The sequence below is a fragment of the Coenobita brevimanus genome, chromosome 63, assembly GCF_032717465.1.
Source record: "Coenobita brevimanus isolate Jiangsu-jjx chromosome 63, ASM3271746v2, whole genome shotgun sequence".
Taxonomy (NCBI): domain Eukaryota; kingdom Metazoa; phylum Arthropoda; class Malacostraca; order Decapoda; family Coenobitidae; genus Coenobita; species Coenobita brevimanus.
In genome coordinates, this window is record NC_137016.1 from 28,029,028 (window position 1) to 28,053,292 (window position 24,265).

The window sequence follows — 24,265 nt, forward strand, 5'->3', positions numbered from 1 at the left end:
CATGTACTATTTTCCATACTATATTTACCAGAATGTTTCATATTGTATTTTTTCCCATACTATACTTACCAGAAAGTGTCATACTGTATTTCTTTCCATACTAAACTTACCTCATGCATGTGCAGTAGGAATGTGTTTTTCAGAGTTCGGTTAGGTTCGGTTAGGTTAGGTTCGGTTAGAGTCCATAAGTACCAGAATGTTTATTAATTTATGAACATACTTCTAAACCCACATTTTATGTGTCTATTGCATTTATTTCAGTCATTTATGTGCCTTATTGGTGTGATTTGGGTGTTAAATAGGTGCCATGCATGTCCGGAGGGAGTTGTATAGGTGTATCTCTGTGTTAGGGTCCGTAAGTACAAGTCCATAAGCTGGGGCCCAATATCCGGACAAAACCAATATCCGAACCTACCGATGGCTCTATTGATCCGGATATTGGAGTGATTACTGTATATATATATATATATAGATAGATAGATATATATGTATATATGTATATATATATATATATATATATATATATATATAGATAGATAGATAGATAGATATAGATATATTTATATTTATATAATTATATGTATATATATGTTTTATATATATATATATAGTAATCCCTCCACTATCCAACATAATAGAGCCAAAGGCATGTCCGGAAAATGGTCCTGTCCGGATAGTGGGCACCAGCCTCCTGGACTGGTACTTTAGACCCTAACCCAGCCTAACTTTGAAAGCCACCTAAATAACTCCCTACCGGACATGCATAGCACCTATTTAAACCTATTTAAGACCCTGTTCACACCAATAATGGACATAAAGCATGAAATAAATGAAAAGGAACCAAAGAATGAGGAATTAGAAGTGGCTGTACCCAGCCAGGGTACTTACATCACGTTTGTGGGTGCCTTTCTAAGGTTTTGGCAGTGGTGAAAATGCTCTTGAAGCATGTACAGTAATCCAGTGTTGTGCTGCACTTAATTCTTTGCACTGTGAGTTATTATTGTTTAACACTGCACATTGTTCTTAACTGCACCACTGCAGTTCGAACAGCCAGATAAACTGCCAATTTGCACTCCACAGTTGATCCTTTGCACTTTAAGTTCAAGTATCTTAACACTGCAAAACACTGTAAATTCCCATATGGTCTAGAGGCGAGGTATTGCAGTATATTCACTGTTTATTCACAAAAAATGAGCATGTGTGGCTTCCAGTGCGATAAGCATCTATTCACAATCGAAGTTAGGGAGTAATTGTTGATGTCGGAGAAACAGAGTTGCCAGATCGCAACGGCCACATTACCAATCTCCTCAACTTTCATTACCAAATTTAACTTTTCATTACCAAATTCATAAAGCTAGCATTTATTCTTCACTAATTATATATCTATCTATCTATCTATCTATAGCCCGACGCCCTAATCCCGCAAAGGGTGGCCGCAGACAAAACGCCTCCAAGTCACTCTGCCACCTACCATTTGACTACCCTCCCCCCAGCTCACCCCCCCCTCCCTCATATACCTCTCAACTCCATCCCTCCACCTCATCCTCGGTCTACCCCTCCCTCTCCCTCCCTCCACCTCACCTACATACACCCTCTTAGTCAGTCTTTCACTCTCCATTCTCTCCACATGTCCAAACCACCGCAGTGTATTTCTCCTAATCTTCTCAACCACATCCACATCTACCCCACAACGTTCCTTCACTTCTTCATTCGTCAACCTGTCCCTCCACGTCACTCCACATGCTCCTCTCAAGTAACTTATTTCCACTGCTCTCACTCTTGACTTGTTCCCCTCTTGCAAGGTCCACGCCTCGCTTCCATACGTCAGGGTAGGGATCACAATACCATCATGCAGTGACTTCTTAACTTCCATACTCATCTCCCTATTTCTCATCACTGCTTTCAGTGTACCAACAACCTTCCTTCCCTGCTGTACCCTTTCACGTACTTCATCCCCCAAAGTTCCATCCTTACTCATCACACTACCCAAGTACTTGAATGCAGTCGCATTCTCCATTTCCTCACCATCCAACCTCACTGCACACTCTGTGACTTCATTCCTCTCAAACACCATAACTTTACTTTTGTTTACATTAACTTTCAGCTTCCTCCTCCTACACACTGTCCCAAATTCATTCACCAAACCTTGCAGCTCCCATTCATCTTCACTCAACAATACTGTATCATCAGCAAACAGCAACACAGGAAGCTTTCAAATCTCACCCTCATTCATTAGGGCCAGCCCCACATCCACTGCCCTACCTTGCAACTCCTTTACAACCCCATCCATATATATATTAAACAGCCATGGAGACATCACACACACCTGTTTCAGTCCCACATTGAGATCAAAGAACTCACTCAGCTCACCATCCACTCGCACCGTAGCCCTAGCTCCCTCGTACATACTCTTCACAGCACTCAACAATTTCCCCTCCACTCCATGTATTCTTAATACCTTCCACATACCTTGCCTATCTATTCTGTCATAAGCTTTCTGTAAGTCCATGAAGGCAGCATACACTTTCCTTCCCTTCTCTAGATACTTCTCCACTAAACATCTTAGAACAATTATCTGATCTACACACCCTTTTCCCTTCCTAAATCCCCCTTGTTCTTCTCCAACTAGCTCCTCTGTCATATGCCTAACCCTATCAATGAGTATTCTACCATATATTTTACCAGTCACACTAAGAAGGCAAATACCCCTATGGTTACCACATACTTCTCTCTCCCCTTTTCCTTTGTACAGTGGAACAATTATACCTGATTTCCAGTCCTCTGGAACCCTTCCCTCTTCCCAAGCCAATCTACACAACTTCCATATCCACTCCACAACAATCTCACCCCTATACCTAAGCATTTCACTACACACTCCATCAATTCCTGGGGCCTTTCTCAGCTTAATCTTCTTCATCGCTTCCACTACTTCCGCCCTACTGATCTCTCCCTCCCTCCTCTCATCTCTTCTTCTCCCAGCCATTCCCCAACCACTTATACTCACACTGCTCTCACTCTCTACATTCAACAAATCCTCAAAGTGCTCCTTCCATCTCCTCAATTTCTCTCTCTTCTCCACCAACAATCTATTATTCCTATGTTTTGCTCCCCTATTACTTCCCCTTTCACACTGCCTTACTTTCTTTACCTCCTTCCAAAACAATTTCTTACTCTCCCTCCATTTCACACTCAGATTCCTCCCAAACTCTTCATCCACTTTCTTCTTACTCTCCTTCACCAGTCTCTTAACCTCCCTTCCCCTGCTCATATATACCTCTCTCTTCTCTCTCTCATCTTCTCCCCTACCTCTACTCGCCAACCATTCACCATATGCCTTCTTCTTTTGTTCCACAGCTCGTTTCACCTCATCATTCCACCATGCTGTCCCTTGCACACCCTTGCATCTCCTCACTCCACAAACTGCCTCACATGCTGCGCCTATCTCTTCCGTGAATATCTTACATACGTCTTCCACCCCTTCCATCTGCTCTAGCTCATACCTTCCCAATCTTTCTTTCTTCCACTATGCTCTTATACTCTGTCATTTTCTCACTATCTTGCAATTTCTCCACTCTTCTCACAGGAGCTGCTTCCTCCTGTCTTCCCCTTCGCCTCCTCAACCACTTTCTTTGCATCTTTACCTTGGCAATCACTAAGTGATGGTCCAAGACTCCATTCCCCCACCCTCTCCACACTCTTGCATCCAACACTTGTCTTCTCATTCGCTCATCCACACACACGTAGTCTGTCATTGCCTTTCGTTCAACAAGTTCACCACCCATCCTCCTCATTACTCTCCATGTATACCGGTGGATCATCTTATGACGAAAGTAGGTGTTGGCTATTGCCAACCGCTTACAAGCACAGATGTCCACCAAAGCACTACCATTCCCATTTACTTCAGCTGGCACACCCCACTGACCAACCACTCCATCCTCTCGTACATTCCCAACTTTGCCATTTATGTCTCCAATCAACAGCACTCTCTCGCTCGTCTCAAACTTGTCCATACATGCTTCTACTCTCGCCCAAAACTCATCTTTCACTCTTGCCACTCGATCCTCTGTTGGAGCATACACACATACAATCGCCCATGCAAGTGGAAATACATGTAACCACTCTCCTTATAATTAACAGCATGTTGATTATTTTCACGCTATGCAGGGTAGGAGATTAATCAGAGAGAGCAAACAGTCCACCATCTCCATCCTGTGTATCCTCATACATGTGAAAAATCCGTTTGGTAATGCGTTATTCTGATTCAATACCAAACAAATTTTTCATTACCAAATTGGCCCACATTTGGTATTGAAAAATAACAAACGGCAACCCTGACAGGGAAGGCGGGAGGGGGAGGAAGGAAGAGGTGAAGGGGCCATGGTGTAAGCAGCCGTTTGGCGCCGTGCAGCAATTTCAAATTACGAGTGGGAAAAAATTAGGATTTTGGGGGTATTTTTTTCTTTTTTTGGCCATTTTTCGGTTCCGATGGTCCAGGCCCACAATGTCCGGTAAGTGGGGATGTCCGGAAAGTGGACATCCAGAAAGTAGAGGGATTGGGGGATAGAATACTTCCCCAGTATTCCCTGCTTGTCGTAAGAGGCGACTAAAAGGGACACTTTTATCTACATTCTTTTTGCTCGCTTTCTTTCCCTTGTACTTTGTCTGTCCAAACCCTGTGCATTTTACTTTCATTTAGTTAATTTCCTCTCTCCACTGTCTGGTTCCTGCGAGTCACTGGCATTGGCTCCAGGGTAAAATATTTTACTGCTTAAGAAATCTTTATGAACTCTGGTGACGAAGCAATGGCCCTCAGTTCCGTGCAGCCCTTAAGTGGGCAGAGGGTGCTAAGAATCCCACGGTGTAAAAATAAGTTCATAAATCCAAAAAGAACCTTAATAATAGGAAACTGGAATGTTCGAACTCTCAGTCAGGCTGGTAAAATGGAAGAACTTATTTCAGTGTTCAAGGAATACAAGATGGATATTTGTGCTCTGACAGAAACGAGGTTGCTTGGAGTTGATAAAATGAATTTGGAAGATGGTCTTACTATGTTGGTTTCTGGTAGGAGTGATGGAAATCATTACCAAGGAGTAGGCTTACTGCTGAGTAGAAATGCTTGCAAGGCACTATGTGAGTTTGAACCAATTAATGAGCGCTTGCTTTATGCTCGCTTAAAATCTGACCATGGTAATATCAGTATGGTGGTAGGGTACGCTCCGACAAATGAGGCTGCTGATGAAATGAAGGATGACTTTTATGAGAAGCTGCAGGATGTAGTGAATAGAGTGGCAAGACATGATGTGTTAGTTTGCATTGGTGATTTTAATGCGATTGTTGGCAGTAGTAGGGATGGCTTTGAAGATTGTATGGGTAAGGAGGGTGTTGGTATAAGAAACGAAAATGGGGTGCGACTTGCAAGCTTTTGTTTGGCAAATGACCTTATAATTGGTGGAACTATCTCTGAGCATAGAAAAATACATAAGACTACTTGGATTTCACCATGTGGTAAATATTGTAACCAGATTGACCACATTGCAATTAGCAGAAGGCATAGGAGTTATTTGCAAGATGTTTGCGTAAGGAGGGGAGCAGATATAGGTAGTGATCATCAACTTGTTGTGTCAAAGATTAAAATAAAACTTAAGAGAAACGTTAATGGTAATTGTACAGGAGGTAATAATTATGATTTTGATGAGCTGAGAAGTGATGAGAGCACGAGGGAAAAGTTTCGGTGCGAATGTAGAAACAAGTTTCTAGTCCTGCAGACTTTGATGGAATCTGAAGACAATGATATTAATCAAATGTGGAGAGAGGTAAAAGAGGTTTTGCATGAGAGTGCTAAGGTTACTATTAAGAAAAAGGGAAAAGCGAGAAGGAAAAAGTGGATGTCAGATGAAACATGGAATGTAATCCAGAAAAGGAAAGAGGCTAAGTTAAGAAGTGAAGAACAACATGTTGATGGCCAGGTAGTTGAAGTACTTAGAGCAAAGTATTGGAGTTTACATTCTGAAGTAAAAAGACTCGTTAGACGTGATAAGAGGAGACTATATGATGAAAAGGCGACAGAGACAGAAATTAAATTAAGTAAAAATGACGGTCAGGGCACAAGAGCAGCGTATCAGGCCATAAAGGAGTTAACTGGGGACTGAAAAGAGAAGGAAGGAAATACCTGTACGAGATAGAAATGGTAATTTGATGACTAAAGATTTGGATATAAAAGGAAGATGGAAAGAGCACTTTGAATCTGTTCTAAATAGACCAATCTCAGCTGAAGAGGACATTTTGCCAGCCGAGAGAGATTTGCAGATAGAAACAGGGGATATAACTTTCGAAGAGGTAGCAAAAGCTATAAAGGAGTTAAAGAATTTTAAGGCTCCAGGTGAGGATGGAATATTCCCTGAAATGCTTAAGGTGGCAAATGACGAGTTGATGAATGCACTTTTGAAACTTTTTAATGTGGCTTGGGATAATGGTGGAATTCCAGGAGAGTGGAAAAATGGAGTGATTATAAAAATACCAAAAAAGGGAGATTTAAGTGTGTGTGGCAACTGGAGGGGGATAACTTTGACACCTGTAGTTGCAAAAGTCTTTTCCAAAATCTTGTTGAACAGAATAGGGCCAGTAATTGATAAAATTTTAAGAGAAGAACAAGCGGGATTTAGAAAGGGTCGAGGTTGTAATGATCAGATTTTTATTGTAAGGCATCTAATGCAACAAGCTAATGAGATGAAAATGCCACTTAACATGTGTTTTGTGGATTTTGAAAAGGCGTTTGATGGTGTTTCACGTGGAGCTATGTTGAAAATTATGAGATTCTATGGTATACCAGAAAAGTTTGTAAATATTATTAGAAGCCTGCATGAAGGTACTTTTTGTAAGGTAATGGTGGGTGGTTCTTTGAGTGATCCATTTCAAGTTAGGTCAGGAGTGATTCAAGGAGGAGTTCTTTCGCCATTGTTGTTTGTTTTGGTTATGGATTATGTTATGAAAAAGGTTGTAAGGAGAACAGGTGCAGGAATTAACTGGAAAGAAAATAAGAAGCTGATGGATTTAGACTATGCTGATGATATTGTACTGATTTGCGGAAGTATTTACGAGATGCAGAGGGTGCTCGATTGCCTGGTGGAGGAAGGAGAAAAAGTGGGATTGGTATAAATTGTGGAAAGACTGAAATTATTAATATGAACGTGGAGAACCAAATCGATTGTGTAATTGGGAAGAATGTGGTGAAGAATGTAGAAAACTTTAAATATCTGGGAACAATTGTATCATCTAATGGATCATTAAACAATGAAATTAAGGAGAGGATTAGACAGGCTTGGCGAGCTGGTGGAATGTTGAAATCTGTTTGGAATAATAATATGCTTTTGGTACATACTAAAGTGAAAATTTACAAGTCCATGGTTAGACCCATTTTAATTTACGGGCATGAGTCATGGTACAGTACAATTGCAACAGATCAGAAAGTATTAGGATTTGAGAATCAAATACTGAGAAGGATTCTTGGGGTAAAGTGGCAAGACAGAGTTACAAATGAAAGAGTAAGGGATATTACGAGAGTGGAACCAGTTAATGAATATGTGAGACTGTCTCGCTGGAAGTGGCTGGGACACATATACAGAAAAGAAGGTTGTTTAATACAGGATGTGCCAGAGTGGATTGCTAGAGGAAGAAGAGGTAGAGGTAGGCCAAGGGAAACCTGGTTGAGGACAGTGAAAAAAGAAGCAGGAGAGGAGTGTTGGTGGGACCTGAAGGAGATGGCAAGAGACAAATATTGGTGGAGAGAGTTCATTGAGACCCTATGCATCCCGTGGGGTGCCACAGGAAATGATTGATTGATTGATTGATATATATATATATATATATATATATATATATATATATATATATATGTATATCTATCTATATCTATCTATCTATTGCCAGACGCCTCAATCCCGTTTGGGGTGGCCACAAACAAATCGCCTCCACGTCGTCCTGTCCCCCGCCATTTCACTGCCCTGCTCCCAACTCACACCCCCCTCTCTCATATACCTCTCCACCCCATCCCTCCATCTCATCCTCAGCCTCCCCCTCCCTCTTCCCCCCTCCACCTCACTCACATACACTCTCTTCGTCAGTCTTTCACCCTCCATCCTCTCCACATGGCCAAACCACCTCAGTGTGTTCTTCATAACACTTCCTATCACATCCACATCCACACCACAACGCTCCTTTATATCCTCATTTGTCAGCCTGTCTCTCCATGTGACTCCACAGGCTCCTCTTATGTCTTTCATTATGTTGTGACAATTGCATTCACATTATGAATCATCTCTCATGATGAGATAAAAACAAATCAGAGGGGATTTATTGTAGGTGGGAGGGTGGTTGTGTGGATGGGGTTAAGATTGGGAAAGTAAGGAAGGGGTGATGGATACTGGTGGAAAGGAGAAAGGTGAAAAGTGTATGTGGGGGCTGAGGGGATGGAGACGGGGAAGTAGTGGCTAGGAAGAGGATTTTTAGCTTGATAGTAACGATGGCTATATAACTGTTATGTAAAGGTTAATGAGTAATGTCCCATCACTGCCACAGTGATGATTAGTTCCTATTAATGACAACTGTGTATATGGATTACCCGATGATAGATAACTGTCGGTGAGATAAGACGATGCTCACTAATTGGATTTAATTTTATTCCATTCTGTACTTAAAAAAAAAAAGATAAAAAACGTTTTCAGCTTTGGCACGAAAAAAGTGTGGGTGATGGCAGAGCATGACTGAGAGCATTATGGACGGGTGATGAGTGAGTGCAGGACGGTAAAAGAGTTAAGAAAGAAAGCTCATTGTCATCGCTAAACATGCTCTGTATTGATGTTTCTGTACCAGTTGACTGGCTTCATGATTAATGTCTCATCACTTCATCTTTAGTACTTATGCAGAATGATAATGTGTCCTAAAATACACTACTCGTTGGCAGTCGATATTACGGTAATAATCCTTTTCGTCCAAGCCCCTGCTAAATAATATTCATACACTAATGTCACATTTGTGAGTAAGAATATCATCCCATCTGTTGCACATTGATATTATCTTAAACTAAGTCTTAACTTATCTCTGTCTCACCAGTATTAAATATTATCCATTTAAACCATACCAGGCAACTTAACTCACACAGTGTTACCAGGTCAATAGGCTCGTAGCTCACAAGCCGATAGGGACAAACTTTTGCTGTCGACTGTACATAAAGTACAGTAGTGTATAGGTAGGGTGTTTTTTGGTTTTCATTTTTTTTTTTTTTCATGTTTTTCTTGGTGTTTAGCATTATTTTGGATATTCCTATGTGTGTTTTGATGCCTAAATATGGCAGATTGACCTGAAAACATTGCCAAAATTAGAAGGGGTACTGTATGTCCAATAGTGTATAAGTAGGGTGTTTTTTGGTTTTCAGTGTTTTTTTTTCATGGTTTTCTTGGTGTTAAGCATTACTGTGGATATTCCTATGTGTGTTTTGATGTCTAAATATCCCTGAATGACTGGAAAACACTGCCAAAGTAAGGAGAGGTACTGTACAAATAGGTTAGTTATAGGTTGGAGGTTGGGTGTAGGTAGAGTCTGGGTATAGTAGGGGGAATAGTGTTCATTATCTGGGTGGTGCCACTTACTGGACATGCTTTTGGCTCTATTATGTCCAGATAAAGGAGTGATTACTGTATTATTCTATTTCACATCACCGTCACATCACTGTACACCACTGTCACTGTCAATAATTCTTCAGAGTGTGGTACTCCCTCCAGCAAGGTTGAGGAGGTAAGGGCTGCCTTTCATTTCATTCCCATCCCCATACTCCTGGCCCTGTCTCACCAAAGGCCCTTTGCCCTTGTCCTCAGATGTTGCAGGTAGTGGCAGCGTTTCGACACTTTCACTATCACTGTCACCTTCCCTAGCAAGAAATGATGGCTCGTTGGCACTGAGTGTTGCATCACTCCATCCATCCATCCATCATCTAATCCTGTGATGCCCCATGAGGAGCGTAGGAGCTCGGCACTAGGGAAGTTGGTCATGACATTTAAGATGAGAGCGACCAGCCTCACTCATCCCTGAATGGCATATCGTGAGCAATAAGCTCCAACCACCCCTTAGATATAAACCTGCACAGGCTCAATCCGATTGGAATGCCTTAATTACCCACTAAACCACCAGGTACCATAATTTGGTTATATGATTACCACCCAGCATAGTAAATGGTTTCCTGGGTTACAGGAAGCCATTTGCCTTGTCACTCAGTGTAGAGACCATGAAGCAGCACTACACTGAGTGAGTGGATGATGGGTGCCCCCACCTACCACATCACTCTCACTCCCCCAAAATGACACACTCTCTACTGTTTTATTTTGCTCCCTGTCAGTAGATTCATCACCAAGCGGCTTTGGATGACCCCTAGGAATGATCTTGATTGGTGTGGATGTGGATGGGCCAGATCCACGCGAATCATTGGGGGTTGAGCGGCGGGAGGAGATTGAACGAGAGTGTGACATCTGCACTGTCACAGTGCCAGACAAAGACCAAGTGAGTCACGGGGTATGCGGGTGCAGTATGGTGTAGGGGTGATGGGTGGGGTTTGTTATTGTCATCCTGCTCCTCTGCAGAACATGGGAAGCTACCTCATTGCCTGCGTTAGTTTGAAAAATGGTGTGACCACGTATGTGGACACCCGTCTTAGCCCTAGTACCTTCGGACAGCATATGCAGACACCCATCTTTTAGGGGCTAATAATCATAAATACACTGTTTATGGCATTTGTATCTCTGCTTACCAAACGGTCAAGTAATTTCTGACGCCATGGTCCCTGCAAGGGAAGATGTTTTTGTTGACAACTGCCTGCAGGCTGCTCAGTCCTTACATATTTCATGGACCCTCTGTTATTCCTCTTCCTGTTTCTTTCCCCTTCCTTTTCTGTCTCTTTTCTTTTTCTTTCACTGGCTCTGGTAACAAGACAATATGGAGCCTAGTATGGTGCCTCCTTAAGTTGGATGGAGAGATGCAAATGTGGCATCCATCCAGGAACCAAATCTCCACAATTTTCCCTGTGACTCATTGTGGAGAGGCACTGTCCACCACAAGGAAACATCATTTTACTGCATGGACAGCCCTGCAGGGACAGTTGCTTACCAGTGGTTTGTGAATCTGCTTGGGAAGGCAGACCAGGGTTCATCAACAACAACAACTGTTTCACTTTTCTTCCACTCTCTTTCAGCATTACCCTCAGTCTCACAAATGTTTCCTCATATGGTACTCTTTTTATCAACTTGTATGCATTCCTTTAGGATGGTATGATCCAGTTTCTCTTCTTGTAAATTTTGTCATTAATTATAAGACATATAAGAAGTGTTAACCAAGAAATATGACAGTAGATTGCTGTGGGCTTTTACTGGATGGAATTATTTGATATCCTGCTACCTTTTTATTATTTTTTCAGGGAGTACCTTCAGAATATTGAAGTGGTAGACAAAGGAATACAGAGGATGGTGGAGATGTTTGAGCAATTTTATCAAGATCAGCGAACAGCATACATATTTACATCTGATCATGGCATGACTGATTGGGGTAAGGCCATTTACAGTAATTTCATTAGGATCAGTCATTCATTCATTAATGTAGCATGAAATGTACGACCCCATAGGAACAACTCTACCTGAGTTGATGGGTCTGCTTGGCCAGGCAGACTAATGTTAAGCAACAGCAATACAGCCAGTGCTCGTGTAACGTGGGAATTTTGTACCTGAAGCTCCCTCTTTATGGGAATTCTGCATTATAGGGCCATATGTTCACATGTTAATGGGTTTCAAGGTACCTAAACCAGCCCCAGGTTCAAACTTTGGGGCAATTTTTATTTTTTATTTTTTCCAGGACATTTACCTGGCTGGTAAAGACTTCGTTACATACAAACACTGGAGGATTCCTCACCTTTAATGGAAGAGGTTGTGGGCTTGCTGGGGTCTAGAGAGCTTGTGGCAGGCGATAGCATTAAGGTGGCTAGCCGTCCTCCAAATATTTAGCAAGTCAGTTGGCACACCCTCCCTTTCCTTCCAATTGCAGTACGTCAGCAGAAACCTCTCCATCATTACGAGAGCAGGGTCAGACACCCGTATCCTCTTGTCCATGGGTGATCTTCCTGCCTGAGCTGTCTTCAGATTGGCTTCCTTTTTGCTGAGAATTGTACAAATGATGGACTTGTTAAATTTGTAAAATTTCACACTGTCACAGTTCCACTGTCCTTCCTCTTGATGACATCCACCTTCTGCTCCTGTGTCAGAGACTTCCGACGTTTGGCAGGGTCACGGTGCTGCTACACGGTTGAGCTGGGTCAGATGGCCAAAAAAAAGCTGATGTGCAGCCAGAGCGCTGGGAGAGCATAGGGTCAACTGGGGCAGGAATTCTCAGTGGACCAAGATGACACCCAGAGCAGACTTGTGATAGCAATACTCCATAGGCTGATGCAGTCCATGCTCTGTTCTATCACATGCTGCATTGTGTGAATTCCAACTGTAATTTTATGCCTCGTGCCACATTCTGTCAATCATTGGCTGCATAGTATAACATTGAAACATAAAATTGGGGCCTTCCGCCGTGTCATGTCCATCATCACTGCATAGTCAAGTGCCGAAAAAACTGAGCAGCTTCCTCCGACCGCATTGTATCTATTTTTTTCCATTTTGTGACATTTTTGGACAACATAGCACCTCTGGTTTTATGGGAGAATCCTGCTCTGTGATTGCACGTTATGTGAGCACTTGCTTTACTGAAATGATAGATGGAAGTCCATTCTTGACCATTTAAACCTTAATAGTTTGAGAATGCTATGGAATTGATGGCCCTAGGGTGGGAAAGGAGGTCCAGATGATAATGATGATGAGTTGCTTGGCCTAAGTATTTTCAGAGAAGGCTGAAAAGCATTTGACTGGGATTTGGCACCCCATTTTTTAATAGTCTTGTGTTAAGTGGGGGCACTCATCATCAACTTACTTGATGTAGAACTACCATACCGAATGAAGAGCCAAATTATTTCGTATAGTTCAGAAGTCACTTACTGTTTTAGGTGGTAACCACATAACCAGATGGATGCCTGGTGGTCAGATGGATGCTAAATAATGCTGATTTTGTGTGTGTGGTTTGTTGGGAAGAGCATGCTGAGATTGAGAGGTGGAAAAGGATTGATCTTGCTAAAGAGTCCCTTTAAATGTGTGTGGGGGAGTTTTTTTTCATTTTGGGGACATGTTACATGCTGGAGATGGGACTTGTGCTTGCTTTGTGGCTAAGGTTACGAGTGGTTAGAAGAGGTTCAGAGAGCTGTTGCCTCTTCTGACATTGAGAAGGCTTTCCCTCTGTGCTAAGAGGTCCTTGTATGTTGCATGTGTTAACCCCTTTGGGTTGCAAATAGGTACATATGTCCAGCCTGAAAAATCACATTTTACAAAAAAAAAAAAAAAAGGAGGCTTTGTAAATTAGAAAAAATATATAGTACTGTATTCATGCATAAGGCACTAATACACATCTGTCTACAAAATGTTAGGGCTCTGCTTACCATACAAGAGCTGTAATAACGATGGGAAGTTGTGTAGGAAGTGCTGTGTGGTGCCACATATATATGCATTTATGTATACAAAATGATAGAAAAACACTCCTGCTAATCTGTGTTATATCTTCTCAGTTGGATTGTCCAATACCCAAGAATTGAGTAAATATTGCTAGAAGTTGTGATAACATTCACCAGCTTCCTACCACAGTTTTGAGACACACTGAAATAGATGAGCCACTATCTTGGCCAGGAGACCCATACCAATAAAGCCATGATTATGCTCAGGAGACCTGAAAGGGTTAAGAGTGTTTTGCTGTACAGTAGTGAGACCTGGGCTGCAAATGAAGAGGATATGTGTACACCAAGTGTGCATAAATCATAATGATTAGATGGATGTGTAGCACACCCTTGAGTGAGGAGCCTGGGGAGTTAGGATTGAAATTAAAGAGTTGAGAGGGAGATTGTGACTTGAATGGATTAGTGTTTTGATGAGGAGGGATAGATTGAGATGGTTTGTGCAAGTTGAGAGGATGGAAGATGACAACTGGGAGTGGAAGGTGAGAGGTCTGAACATCAAGGGTAGGGTTGCAAGAGGCAGACCAAAAAAAAAAAAAAAAATGTGAGACAAGGTCATAGAGTGTAATCTCAGGGATTAAAGACTGAATAGGGAGGCTGCCAGAGCTCTAGCAACATGGAAAGCTGCAATTAGGTAACCAAGGGCAATGCATGCAAGCATGTTGGAGCTTTTCGAAACACAGACTTCTTTGTTTCTCAACCTCTGCACTTGCAGTCAATTACTTCGACTGCCCCTGACTGTATTTATCCATCTCACTCCTCTCAGTCTAAGCTTGCATACCACAAACACATCTCCGATTGACATCCACGTTGTCCTTGCACCACCCTTGTATCAGCAACACTCCCAAGTATCATTCTGGTTACACGCATCTAATGAAGCTGGCTCCTTTCAGCACTGGCTCTCACTTTCTTTCACCTTCATATTTTCTTTCATACTTACATTCAGATGAATTATTTCTTTCCTAGTTTCTGGTGTCTCTTCTTACATTATCCTAAGGTTGGAAAAATGTTCAGGGTTATGGTAGTGATGTGTCCATAACATCACAGTACTGTACAGTAAACATGTTTTTTGCTTCCAGGATCACACGGAGCTGGTGATCCAAGTGAGACTGAGACCCCATTGATAGCATGGGGCAGTGGTCTGGCTCTGCCAAAGCCAGCTTGGCAGTTACGGGGACGTGTGATGTATGACAGTCGGGTGGAGAGGTGGGGTCTGGGCCACATAAAGCGTCAAGACATGTCACAAGCAGATATTGCACCCCTTGCTGCTTCACTCCTGGCAATACCCATTCCTGTTAATAGTGTGGTCAGTGTGGAGGAGTATACCTCTCCTTGTTCTGTTTTTACTCATTTGCTGCACTTAGTCTATGTGTACTAAAGACATGCAAGCATGCACATCATTGTACATGCACACACACACACACACACACACACACACACACACACACACACACACACACACACACACACACACACACAGATTGGAAAGGGCATTTCAGAGTGAAATCGATAAAATTAAGAAGCAGTTGCATATGCAGGAGGAGAAAAATGAAAAATTAGTAAAGGCATTAAAATAAGAAAGACAGAACAATAGATGAACTGTCAGTTGAGGTGGGTTCACATAAAAGGAAGGTTGGTGAAATGGCAAGTACAGTTGTTAACCATGAGAGTATTATGGAGGAGTTCAGAAATGATACAGAGACAATTAGGCAAGCAAGTAGTCTTACAGACCAAAATAGTAATATTGAAGAGAAGATAACCCAGGTGAATGAACTGATGCAAAGTTATGAAGATGATGTGAAAACTATGTATGCTGAAATGGTGAAAGTAAGGAAAGACTCAGAAACAAGAGTCAAAGAAAAAAGCATTAGAAAGGAAGTGAAAAAAATAATCCAAAACAATCCAAAATTGATCAAAGATTCAGCAGATATCAATAAATCTACGGTAATCACTGGTATAGAGGAGGAAGAAATAAAAAACAAAATTTCGAGAGATAAAAAGGAGAGGGCAAATATAATGAGCATATTGAAGGAAATATCAGAGGAACTCTGTAATAAAGGCATAGAGGAACATAGAAGGTTAGAGAAATATGAGAGAAATAAGTCAAGGTATGTGAAAATAACCTTCCAAAGTGTGAACACTGTGGAGGCAATACTGTACTCTAAAATGCAAACAAACTCATGGAAAAAAGAGGAATTTAAAAAACGTATGGATAAAAAGATGCCTAACTCAAGAGGAATTGGGAATACTAAAAGAGAAAAGGGAGGAGGCAAAAACAAAGAATGAGGAAAGATCAGAAGAAGAGTACTTTTTTTTTTTTTTAAGTATGAAAATGGTACCTAACCAACAGGGAACAAAAAAGAGGAAGGTAGGAGACTCAGGTTCTGGCAGGTATGTAGAAAAGATAGTTAGGTTGATGTTCAAATGTAAATGGAATGGTGTCTAAATTATTAGGGATAAAAGACTACATCAGAGAAAAGGAACCATACATTATTTGCCTAACAGAAACAAAATTAACCCCAATGATATCCAATGATGCCCTAAACTTAGAGGAATACGGTACAGTACAGTATATTGAAAATAGACAGAAATTTAAGAATGGGAAGAGGAATTATAATCTTAACAAAGAAAAATCTGCTAGTCAAAGAAATAAAACTAGATATACCCTCACAAGTAGAACTGATTGCACTGGAAATTAACGCATCTGAAGGGAAATTAATCGTGGCAAATTTATACATGCCACCCAAAACACACACTTGGGAAAGAGACAAATATGAAGAAAGTACAATTCAAAGTTTAAGAACATTATTACATAGAAAGGAAGAGAAATCTGAAACAGTTATATTAACTGGACACTTCAATTCAGATATGAATTGGAATACTTTAGATTTAAAAAGCCATGACAGCTTTTGGGATTACAAGCTCCTAGAGCTTGTGCAGGAGTTTTTCCTAACACAGCATGTAAAGGAAAACACCAGAAAAAGAGGACTTGATGATCCATTAGTACTAGGTCTTATATTTACCAAGCAAGAAAATGAAATTGACAATATAATTTATCACCCCCCATTTGGCAAAAGTGACCATACAGTATTAAATTGTAAATTCAGGACTGCATATGACATTACCAGCAATGAGAGTTACAAAAAGTGCCTAAATTACAAAAAAGGGCAATTATCATGACCTGAAGAAATACCGGGTACTTCTTAGAAATAGATTGGGAAAACAAACTTAGAGGACAAGATTTAAATGTTATATGCAGTATAGAAAATTCTGCGATCTTTATGAAATAGGGGTCCAAAATTACATCCCACAGCACAAAGCAACAGAAATGAAAATAAAGAAATGGTTTAATACAAAATGTAAAAAATCAGAAGAAAAAAAGAGACTTGCTGTGGAACAGATACAGAAGAAACAATAGTGACAGGGCATATAACAGCTATAAACAGGCAAGAAACAATTATACAAAGGCAAGGAGGGATGCTTAGAGACAGTTTGAGAAGGACATTATAAATAAAAGTAGTGATCAACCTAAACTTTTTTACAGCTACGTCTGAAGCAAAACCAAAGTTAAAGATAAAATACTGTCCGTTACAGATGAGAGGATCATCCATGCACGAGAGAAAGATATTTCTGAAGCACTAGATAAAAACTTCCAATCAGTTTTTACAATAGAATGAAGTTTTGAGAGAGGTGATATGGAACATGCATGCCCACACGTATTACCAGATGATAATAATAATAATAATAATCTGACCTTTTGATTCTGAAAAGCATCAGTTCTTTCTCTGGGAATTCACTAGCACTCAACACACATACATTATTTTTACAATTACAAGAATTGTGACACTTCTTGTATATAATATAAGCTACATCATATGTACATGAAAGTGGCAATAATTAATCCCTATAGTCATCCGTCATAGTACCTCTCTCCAGGTCATAGCATTTTCAAAAAAGGAAGGCTTTCAGCTGTCTCTTAAAGGATTCAGCAGTAGTGAGTTGTCTTATGGACAATGGCAATCTGTTATATGAGGCCCCTAGTAACATAGTGTACCGAGCCCACTACAAGCGAAGCTGAGTTAAGTATATCACTATGTAGCCCAAACCCTGTTTGATCTGGAAAGCAACCACGAGGTACAGAAAGCAACTGGCTTTAGGGTCCAAATTCCCCTTCTGTAACATGGTCTCACTGCCTGCTTCACCTCACTGCGTCGACAAGCCTTCATGCTGGTCACAGAATGTGCCAAGTGCCTGCCATCAACGTGTTGTCTGGTGTTACCAGATACAGTACTAGCATTTCTTCATGCTCACAGTCATGCATTTTTTTTATAGCATTATTAATTATTGTACCATTATTCTAACATAATAGAATATATTACCATAAAATTGCATGATTTTAAGGGTAAGTTAGCCATAATGTACAGAAAATGGGAAAGGCAGGGAGCTCAGCAAGACATTGGCAACTGTGATCTGGGAATCTGTCGCGATGTGACGCAGTTTTTTGTTTACCGGCCGGCCTAGAACACTGCCTGGATTAAGTGGCTATTTTCAGAGCTGTTTTAGTGTTTTTTCTCATTGTCTCGAGAACATGAGTGACTCTAGTAGTGAGCAAAAAGCTGCTGGTCCTTCTCATAACAGAAAAAGAGCTTACCATTATTATCAGATGGCTAAAATGAAAGATTTCTTTTTTCAGAATGGTTTTTAATTTCTGAAAATAGTATTACATACATCTATTTTGTTTTTGTAAACATTTCCCACTGATATCTTTGGTTGGTTTGATTGTTAAACTTAGAGTACGTTTTGTCTCTCAATAACCACACTGGAGAAAAACGCAGCTATTGTTGTACCTTTCAGAATGCTACTAATTTCTCTTCTACCAAAATTAGCATGGCATGAAAGTACGAACTTCAAGCTATTTAAAAAACAAAAAAAAAATCACTACAGGTAACTCGCACAGAACACGATCTCATGGAACGCGCTCGCAATTATACACGGTAAGGGCTGGGATACATATAAGACAACATAAGATTAAAAAACCATTATGAAAACTACAAATTAACGCAGGAGAGGCCTTTGAAAGATCAAATCCTCGAACGTCACCGCAGCGCGCGGTTTGTTTTGATTACGTGACGATCTAGGCGGGAAATTATTCAGTGAGTGAGACATTCCCGAGTACTGTAGCACAGTATTTGTAAGTTAAATATTTACAGTACTGTACTGTTCTGGTAAGTTTATGTGCAACTTAAAGTACTATTAAATAACGTTAAAGCAAGAAATAAAGTCTTATAACCAGTTTACCTGATAGGCGTCAGAATATTGCCTTTTTTATTTGTTCGTTTTTTCCACAGTACTGTACAGTATTTGTAAGTTAAATATTTACTGTTCTCGTATGTACTGTACTTGTAAGCACTTAAATAAAGTTAAATCATTAAATAAAGCCCTGTAACCAGTTAACCCGAATTATATGATTACCCATGATCGGCGTCGGAATATTGCCTTTTTTGTTTGTTCGTTAAACTCTTACTGTACTGCTTTTCTACAGTACTGTATTTGTAAGTTAAATATTTACTGTTCTGGTATGTACTTGTAAGCAATTAAAGCATTAAATAAAGCCTTGTAACCAGTTAACCTAATTTATATGATTACCCATGATCGGCATCGCAATATTGCCTTTTTTGTTTGTTCATTAAAGACTTATAATAAGAGAAAAATACATTTTTGTCTTGGTATCTTTACCTATTTGCTCAGGTTTGCTGTAATGGTTTGGATCATTTGATGCAATGCAACTTGTAGAAAACTGTGAAAACTTTCGGGAAGTGAACGAAAATCTGGGACATGAGACTGACCTTGACTTCACCCTCTCATGTATCATCTGTCAGTTCACCACCTGCTATCGTGATGAGTGGATGTACGATTTTTTCGCTTGTGGCCATGCCTAACCACACATAGTTACACCCATTATCTCGACCCAGACAGAAAATACAATCTTTTTCCTCCCTTGCAAACACAAACAATCACCCTGTTTATAAGACAGCAATATATATTGCGAAAATAACAAGGTAATTTTTTTTTTTTTTTTTTTTTTTTTTTTTTTTTTTAATGTGTCCGACTCTAGGCATAGGCTTCACAGCCTGCTATCTAGGCCCAGCAGTCCTCCTACATACCATACACCTCTACATGTCACCACTTCGGCGCTAACACCCACCGTCCATATTGAATACATGCTAGGGCTGTCTCATACAGGACTGGTGTATTGGTATTAGCGGGGGTATTTTTACGACATGTCGGCGGGTCTTCTGGTAGATCAGTAAAGCCTGATTTAATGAAATTCAAATCCTTAAACTGTTCCCTGCCCCAGCCGGGATTCGAACCTGGGTCCGGTGGGACTGCAGGCCACCTCTCTACCGATTGAGCCACCGCCTCCCCTAATGATAAAGATGAATGTAAAATGATAGAGAAAGATGAACATGTTAAGACGGAAGAAGTACGTTTTCCCCGTCTGTAAACGTATTTATTTCTGCTTTGTATCTGTATTCGTAATAATTAGACTTATTGTTAGTTTTGAAACTGCATTACGATTCTATTTTTAGCCATTCTCGTGGTGTGGGAGCTGGAAGTTGTGACACAACTTCCTTATTGCTAATCGGACTGACCCTCCACTTTATTCTCCCGTGGCAGAGTCTAGCCTTGGAGGACGTGCAGTTTTCTCATTTAGGACTGAAAATTCAACTCTTTCGCTCCCTTTTCCAAGCATTGGCACAATGATAACGTAAAAAATAACTCGAAATTACCATAAACATATATCAAAAAGGTGAAAATGTATTCATAACATTTTTTTTTTTTCCAGCCATTCCTAACAGATTATGTACTAAAATCATTCGAAATCACAGTACTGCATTTCTAAGTTAAATATGTACTGTTCTGGTATGTACTTGTAAGTTAAAGCACTGGTACCAGTTAACCTGATTTATATGATTACCTATGATCGGCGTCGGAATGTTTCCTTGTGTTTATGTACAGTATTTGTGTGTTGAAGTTTTGCTCTGGAGTACTGTATTTGTGAGTTATAACATTAAATAAACCTTCTAACCACTTAAAGTGCTTTCTAGTGATTACCAGTGACAGATAACAGCAAAACAACACATTTGGGGGGTCTAGGGAGCAAAATACGGAGTAATTTAAATATACGCGATTTCGCACCTAACACGGCACGGTAGGAACGGAACCCACGTGTTCCGTGCGAGTTACCTGTAGTTCCAAAGTTATGGCATTTTGAAAGTTACACACTTTTAACTGCGTTTTTCTCCGTTTTCAATGTGTGGCGTTCGGTACACTATGTTATTAGGGGCCTCATAATCTACGAGCCCTATACGCAAAAGAACGATCAGAGAAAGGTGACTGGTGAGTGGCTCCTGGCTCGTCAAGATGCAAGGAATCATCTTCACTGTGTAACATCACACCTGGGAGTGCCGATGGGAGTTTTAACAATTCAGCAAGACACTTCAGTTCACCAAACTTAAGAACCTTGAATGTAATAAGACACAGTTTAAATTCAGTTCTATCCTTTACTGGTAACCATGCAACTCAATCAGAAATGGGATAGTTGAGGTTCTCGGGGGGAGACCAAAGATAAGCCGTGCTGCCCTGTTCAACACAGACTGAACTTTTGTTAGTATATCATTTGGAAGACCAACCCACAGTGAATTACAATAATCAACACGAGACAAGACCACTGCATGGACCAATGTTAAGAGGCACCGTCTGTTCAGAAATTTTCTCACAGAGTACAGATTTCTGATATGCAAGTTACACCCTCTTACAACCTGATTAATATGTTCTTTGTAATTTAACTTAGAATTAAAATAAACACCCAGATTTTGAACAGAACTGACTGGATGAAGCTGTGGGATGCCAATGTTCAAAGCCAGGGCATTGTCGTTCTCATCACCCCTTCTGTTTCCTCTGATGATGATTATCTCAGTTTTACCATCATTCAGCTTAAGTTTCCTCTTAGCCATCCAGATCTTAATATCTGACATTAGAGATTCAAACTTTGTCTTAGTATCGTTGATATCTGACATCTTAACATAGAGCTGCATGTCATCAGCAAAAAAATGATAGGACACATCGTGAGCATCAAGTAGAGACGATAAACTACTTTTGTAGATAGTAAATAGAATTGGACCCAAAACTGATCCTTGAGGGACTCCAAATAGAAGGGGAGCAGAATAAGAGCTAGCGTAATCAACAACCACTCTCTGAGATCTGTCCGACAGATACGACTTAAGGAGCAAAAGGGCACTATCACGAATTCCATAAAAATACAGATCATCCAACAATAGTTTATGATCTACTGTATCAAAAGCTGGAGACAGATCCAACAGAACTAGGAGAGAGGACATCCCACTACAAGTGTTTGCCACCAAGTCACTCTGAGTCCTTGTTAGTGCAGTTTCAGTTGAATGGTATTTTCTGTATGCTGATTGAACAACAGGAACACTCTGTTGTGTTCCAGTAGTGGTACGAGTTGCTCGAGTATGGCCCACTCAATAATCTTGGATAAAAAAGACAGGTTAGAGACGGGACGATAATTTGTCATGCTCTCGACATCAAGGCCAGTTTTGTTAGGGGCCTAAGCAAAGCATGTTTCTCAGACTGCACAAAATTACTTTCTAAGAAGCATCTATTTATTATGTTGCAGATAAATTCTGCAGTGTGCTTCAATACATCAGGCAGTTGTTACATGTATCGAGTGAGCCAAATGTTTTATTAAGTTCTCTGATGTAACATTTGACTTTGTTTACATCTAGCGGATGAAATGTTGAAAGCAAATTATCCCCTGTGCACCGTGGCTGGAAGTCTACTGAGTACGCTTCACTAGGAGAACTGCTGTCTAAATCACTTCATATGCGAAATATCTTACTTGTAAAAAATGAAGCAAAATCAGAAGCCAATTGGGCATCGGATACGGAGGTTGGTTTAACAATTACATTCCTCCGACCAACCAAATTGTTTACAACTGCAGACAGTTTTTTTTTATCACCACTACATGAATCAACTTTATTTTGATAATACCTAGCCTTTTGGGCTTTTACAGTATGAACGACTGCTCTTCTCGCAAAAACATAATGCAAACAAGTTACTTTGGTCCACTGCAAGCGCCACGCACGTTTTGCCCTTCTATGTTGTCTACGTAAAGAATTAATGGATGGACCATACCACGGAGAATTATCACGTACAGTGATTGTTTTTACTACCTCAGAACAATAATGGTCAAAAATTGACCAACGCTCATTGTTGTAAGTATCAACCAATTCATCAGAAGAAAGATTTGAAGAATCAGTGTAGTTCAAACGCTGATCAATTTCAAGACGCATCAACTGGTGGTCAACATTCCTGTAATTTTTTAACCTAATGACCTTTTTATATGAAAGGGATTTCGGGACATCAAAACTAAGAGTGATCAGAGCATGATCAGAGATGAGGGGGTCAAATGAGTCAACCTTCACATCTGATACGCGGCTGCAACCAACAGGGGACAAGATCAAGTCAAGGACATGTCCTGAGACATGAGTTGGATTACTCACATGATTGAAAAAATTGTTCTGGGTGATCAACTCAGGGAATTCGAAGAGAACGGTTTTGACTCTGGACTGTCAACCCAATAATTGAAATCACCACAAACAAGAAGTCCTCCAGGTTTAAGAGAAAACCCTTCAAGAAACTGCCCAAACTCCTCCATAAAACCTCGGTCTGTGCCCGGATGGCCAGGTCGATAGACAATTGCTCTTCTAATGGTATTCTGATGGAAATTTATTAATATTTCCATAAATTCAAATGAAGATGGGGTCAGGTCTGAGTCAATGAGAGAAACGTTTGCAAGTGCTGCCGAGTAGATGATTGCTACACCTCATCCCGCATAGTCAGCAGCAGGCCTGGGAATACTAATAATATAATGTGTCTTAGGCAAAGCTTTATGAATAATATCGATATCAGACTCATACAACCAGGTTTCAGTCAAACACAAAATGTCAAGCTCGTGCTGATTTAGAGTTTCATTAATACAGTCTATCTTATTACGGATAGAACGAATGTTTAAAAGACCCATCCTTAACTGGTTGAAGAGGGACGTAGTTAGTTTTTTGAGTGGTCAAAATTGGTGATTTCAATCTTTTCCTATAAGAAATCATAATTGGACAGTCTCTGCTTGATGCAAAATGGGCAACCGAGTGTGAATTTGATTTATCATCTTGATGTCTTAAAGAGGAACAGTTGATGCATTTGGGAGAATTTCTGTTACTACAATCTTTAGAGTTACTACAATCTTTAGATTTATGGGCTGCAGCACAAAAGTTGCATTTAGGTCCATCATTTTTCCTAGAACATCTCTCAAATATATGACCAAAGCCTTGACATTGATGGCACTGTGTAACCCAGAATCTATCAAAAGTGCTGCATCTTGTAAGATCCGCACAGATGTAATTGCCCTGTTCTACAATGGAGGATCTTACTTCTGGTGACATCATCAAGACAGCAGTTTTTGTGTCTTTCCTTGTTCTTGTGAAGAGAAGGTTGAGGGTACAACCTCGATCAACGAGCATTTTAATTTTATTGTTTTTCTCAATGTTTTGG

General features: G+C 40.4%; 1 protein-coding gene across 1 annotated transcript in view; it reads left to right on the forward strand.

Annotated features, from left to right (window-relative positions):
• PIG-N (Phosphatidylinositol glycan anchor biosynthesis class N) overlaps nt 1–24,265 on the forward strand; it is a 216,271-nt gene that overhangs the window by 79,218 nt on the left and 112,788 nt on the right. The window contains exons 4-5 of the mRNA XM_080276011.1: nt 11,459–11,586; nt 14,713–14,939. Of these exons, the coding sequence (XP_080132137.1) occupies nt 11,459–11,586; nt 14,713–14,939 (355 nt within the window). The remainder of the gene's footprint in view (nt 1–11,458; nt 11,587–14,712; nt 14,940–24,265) is intronic.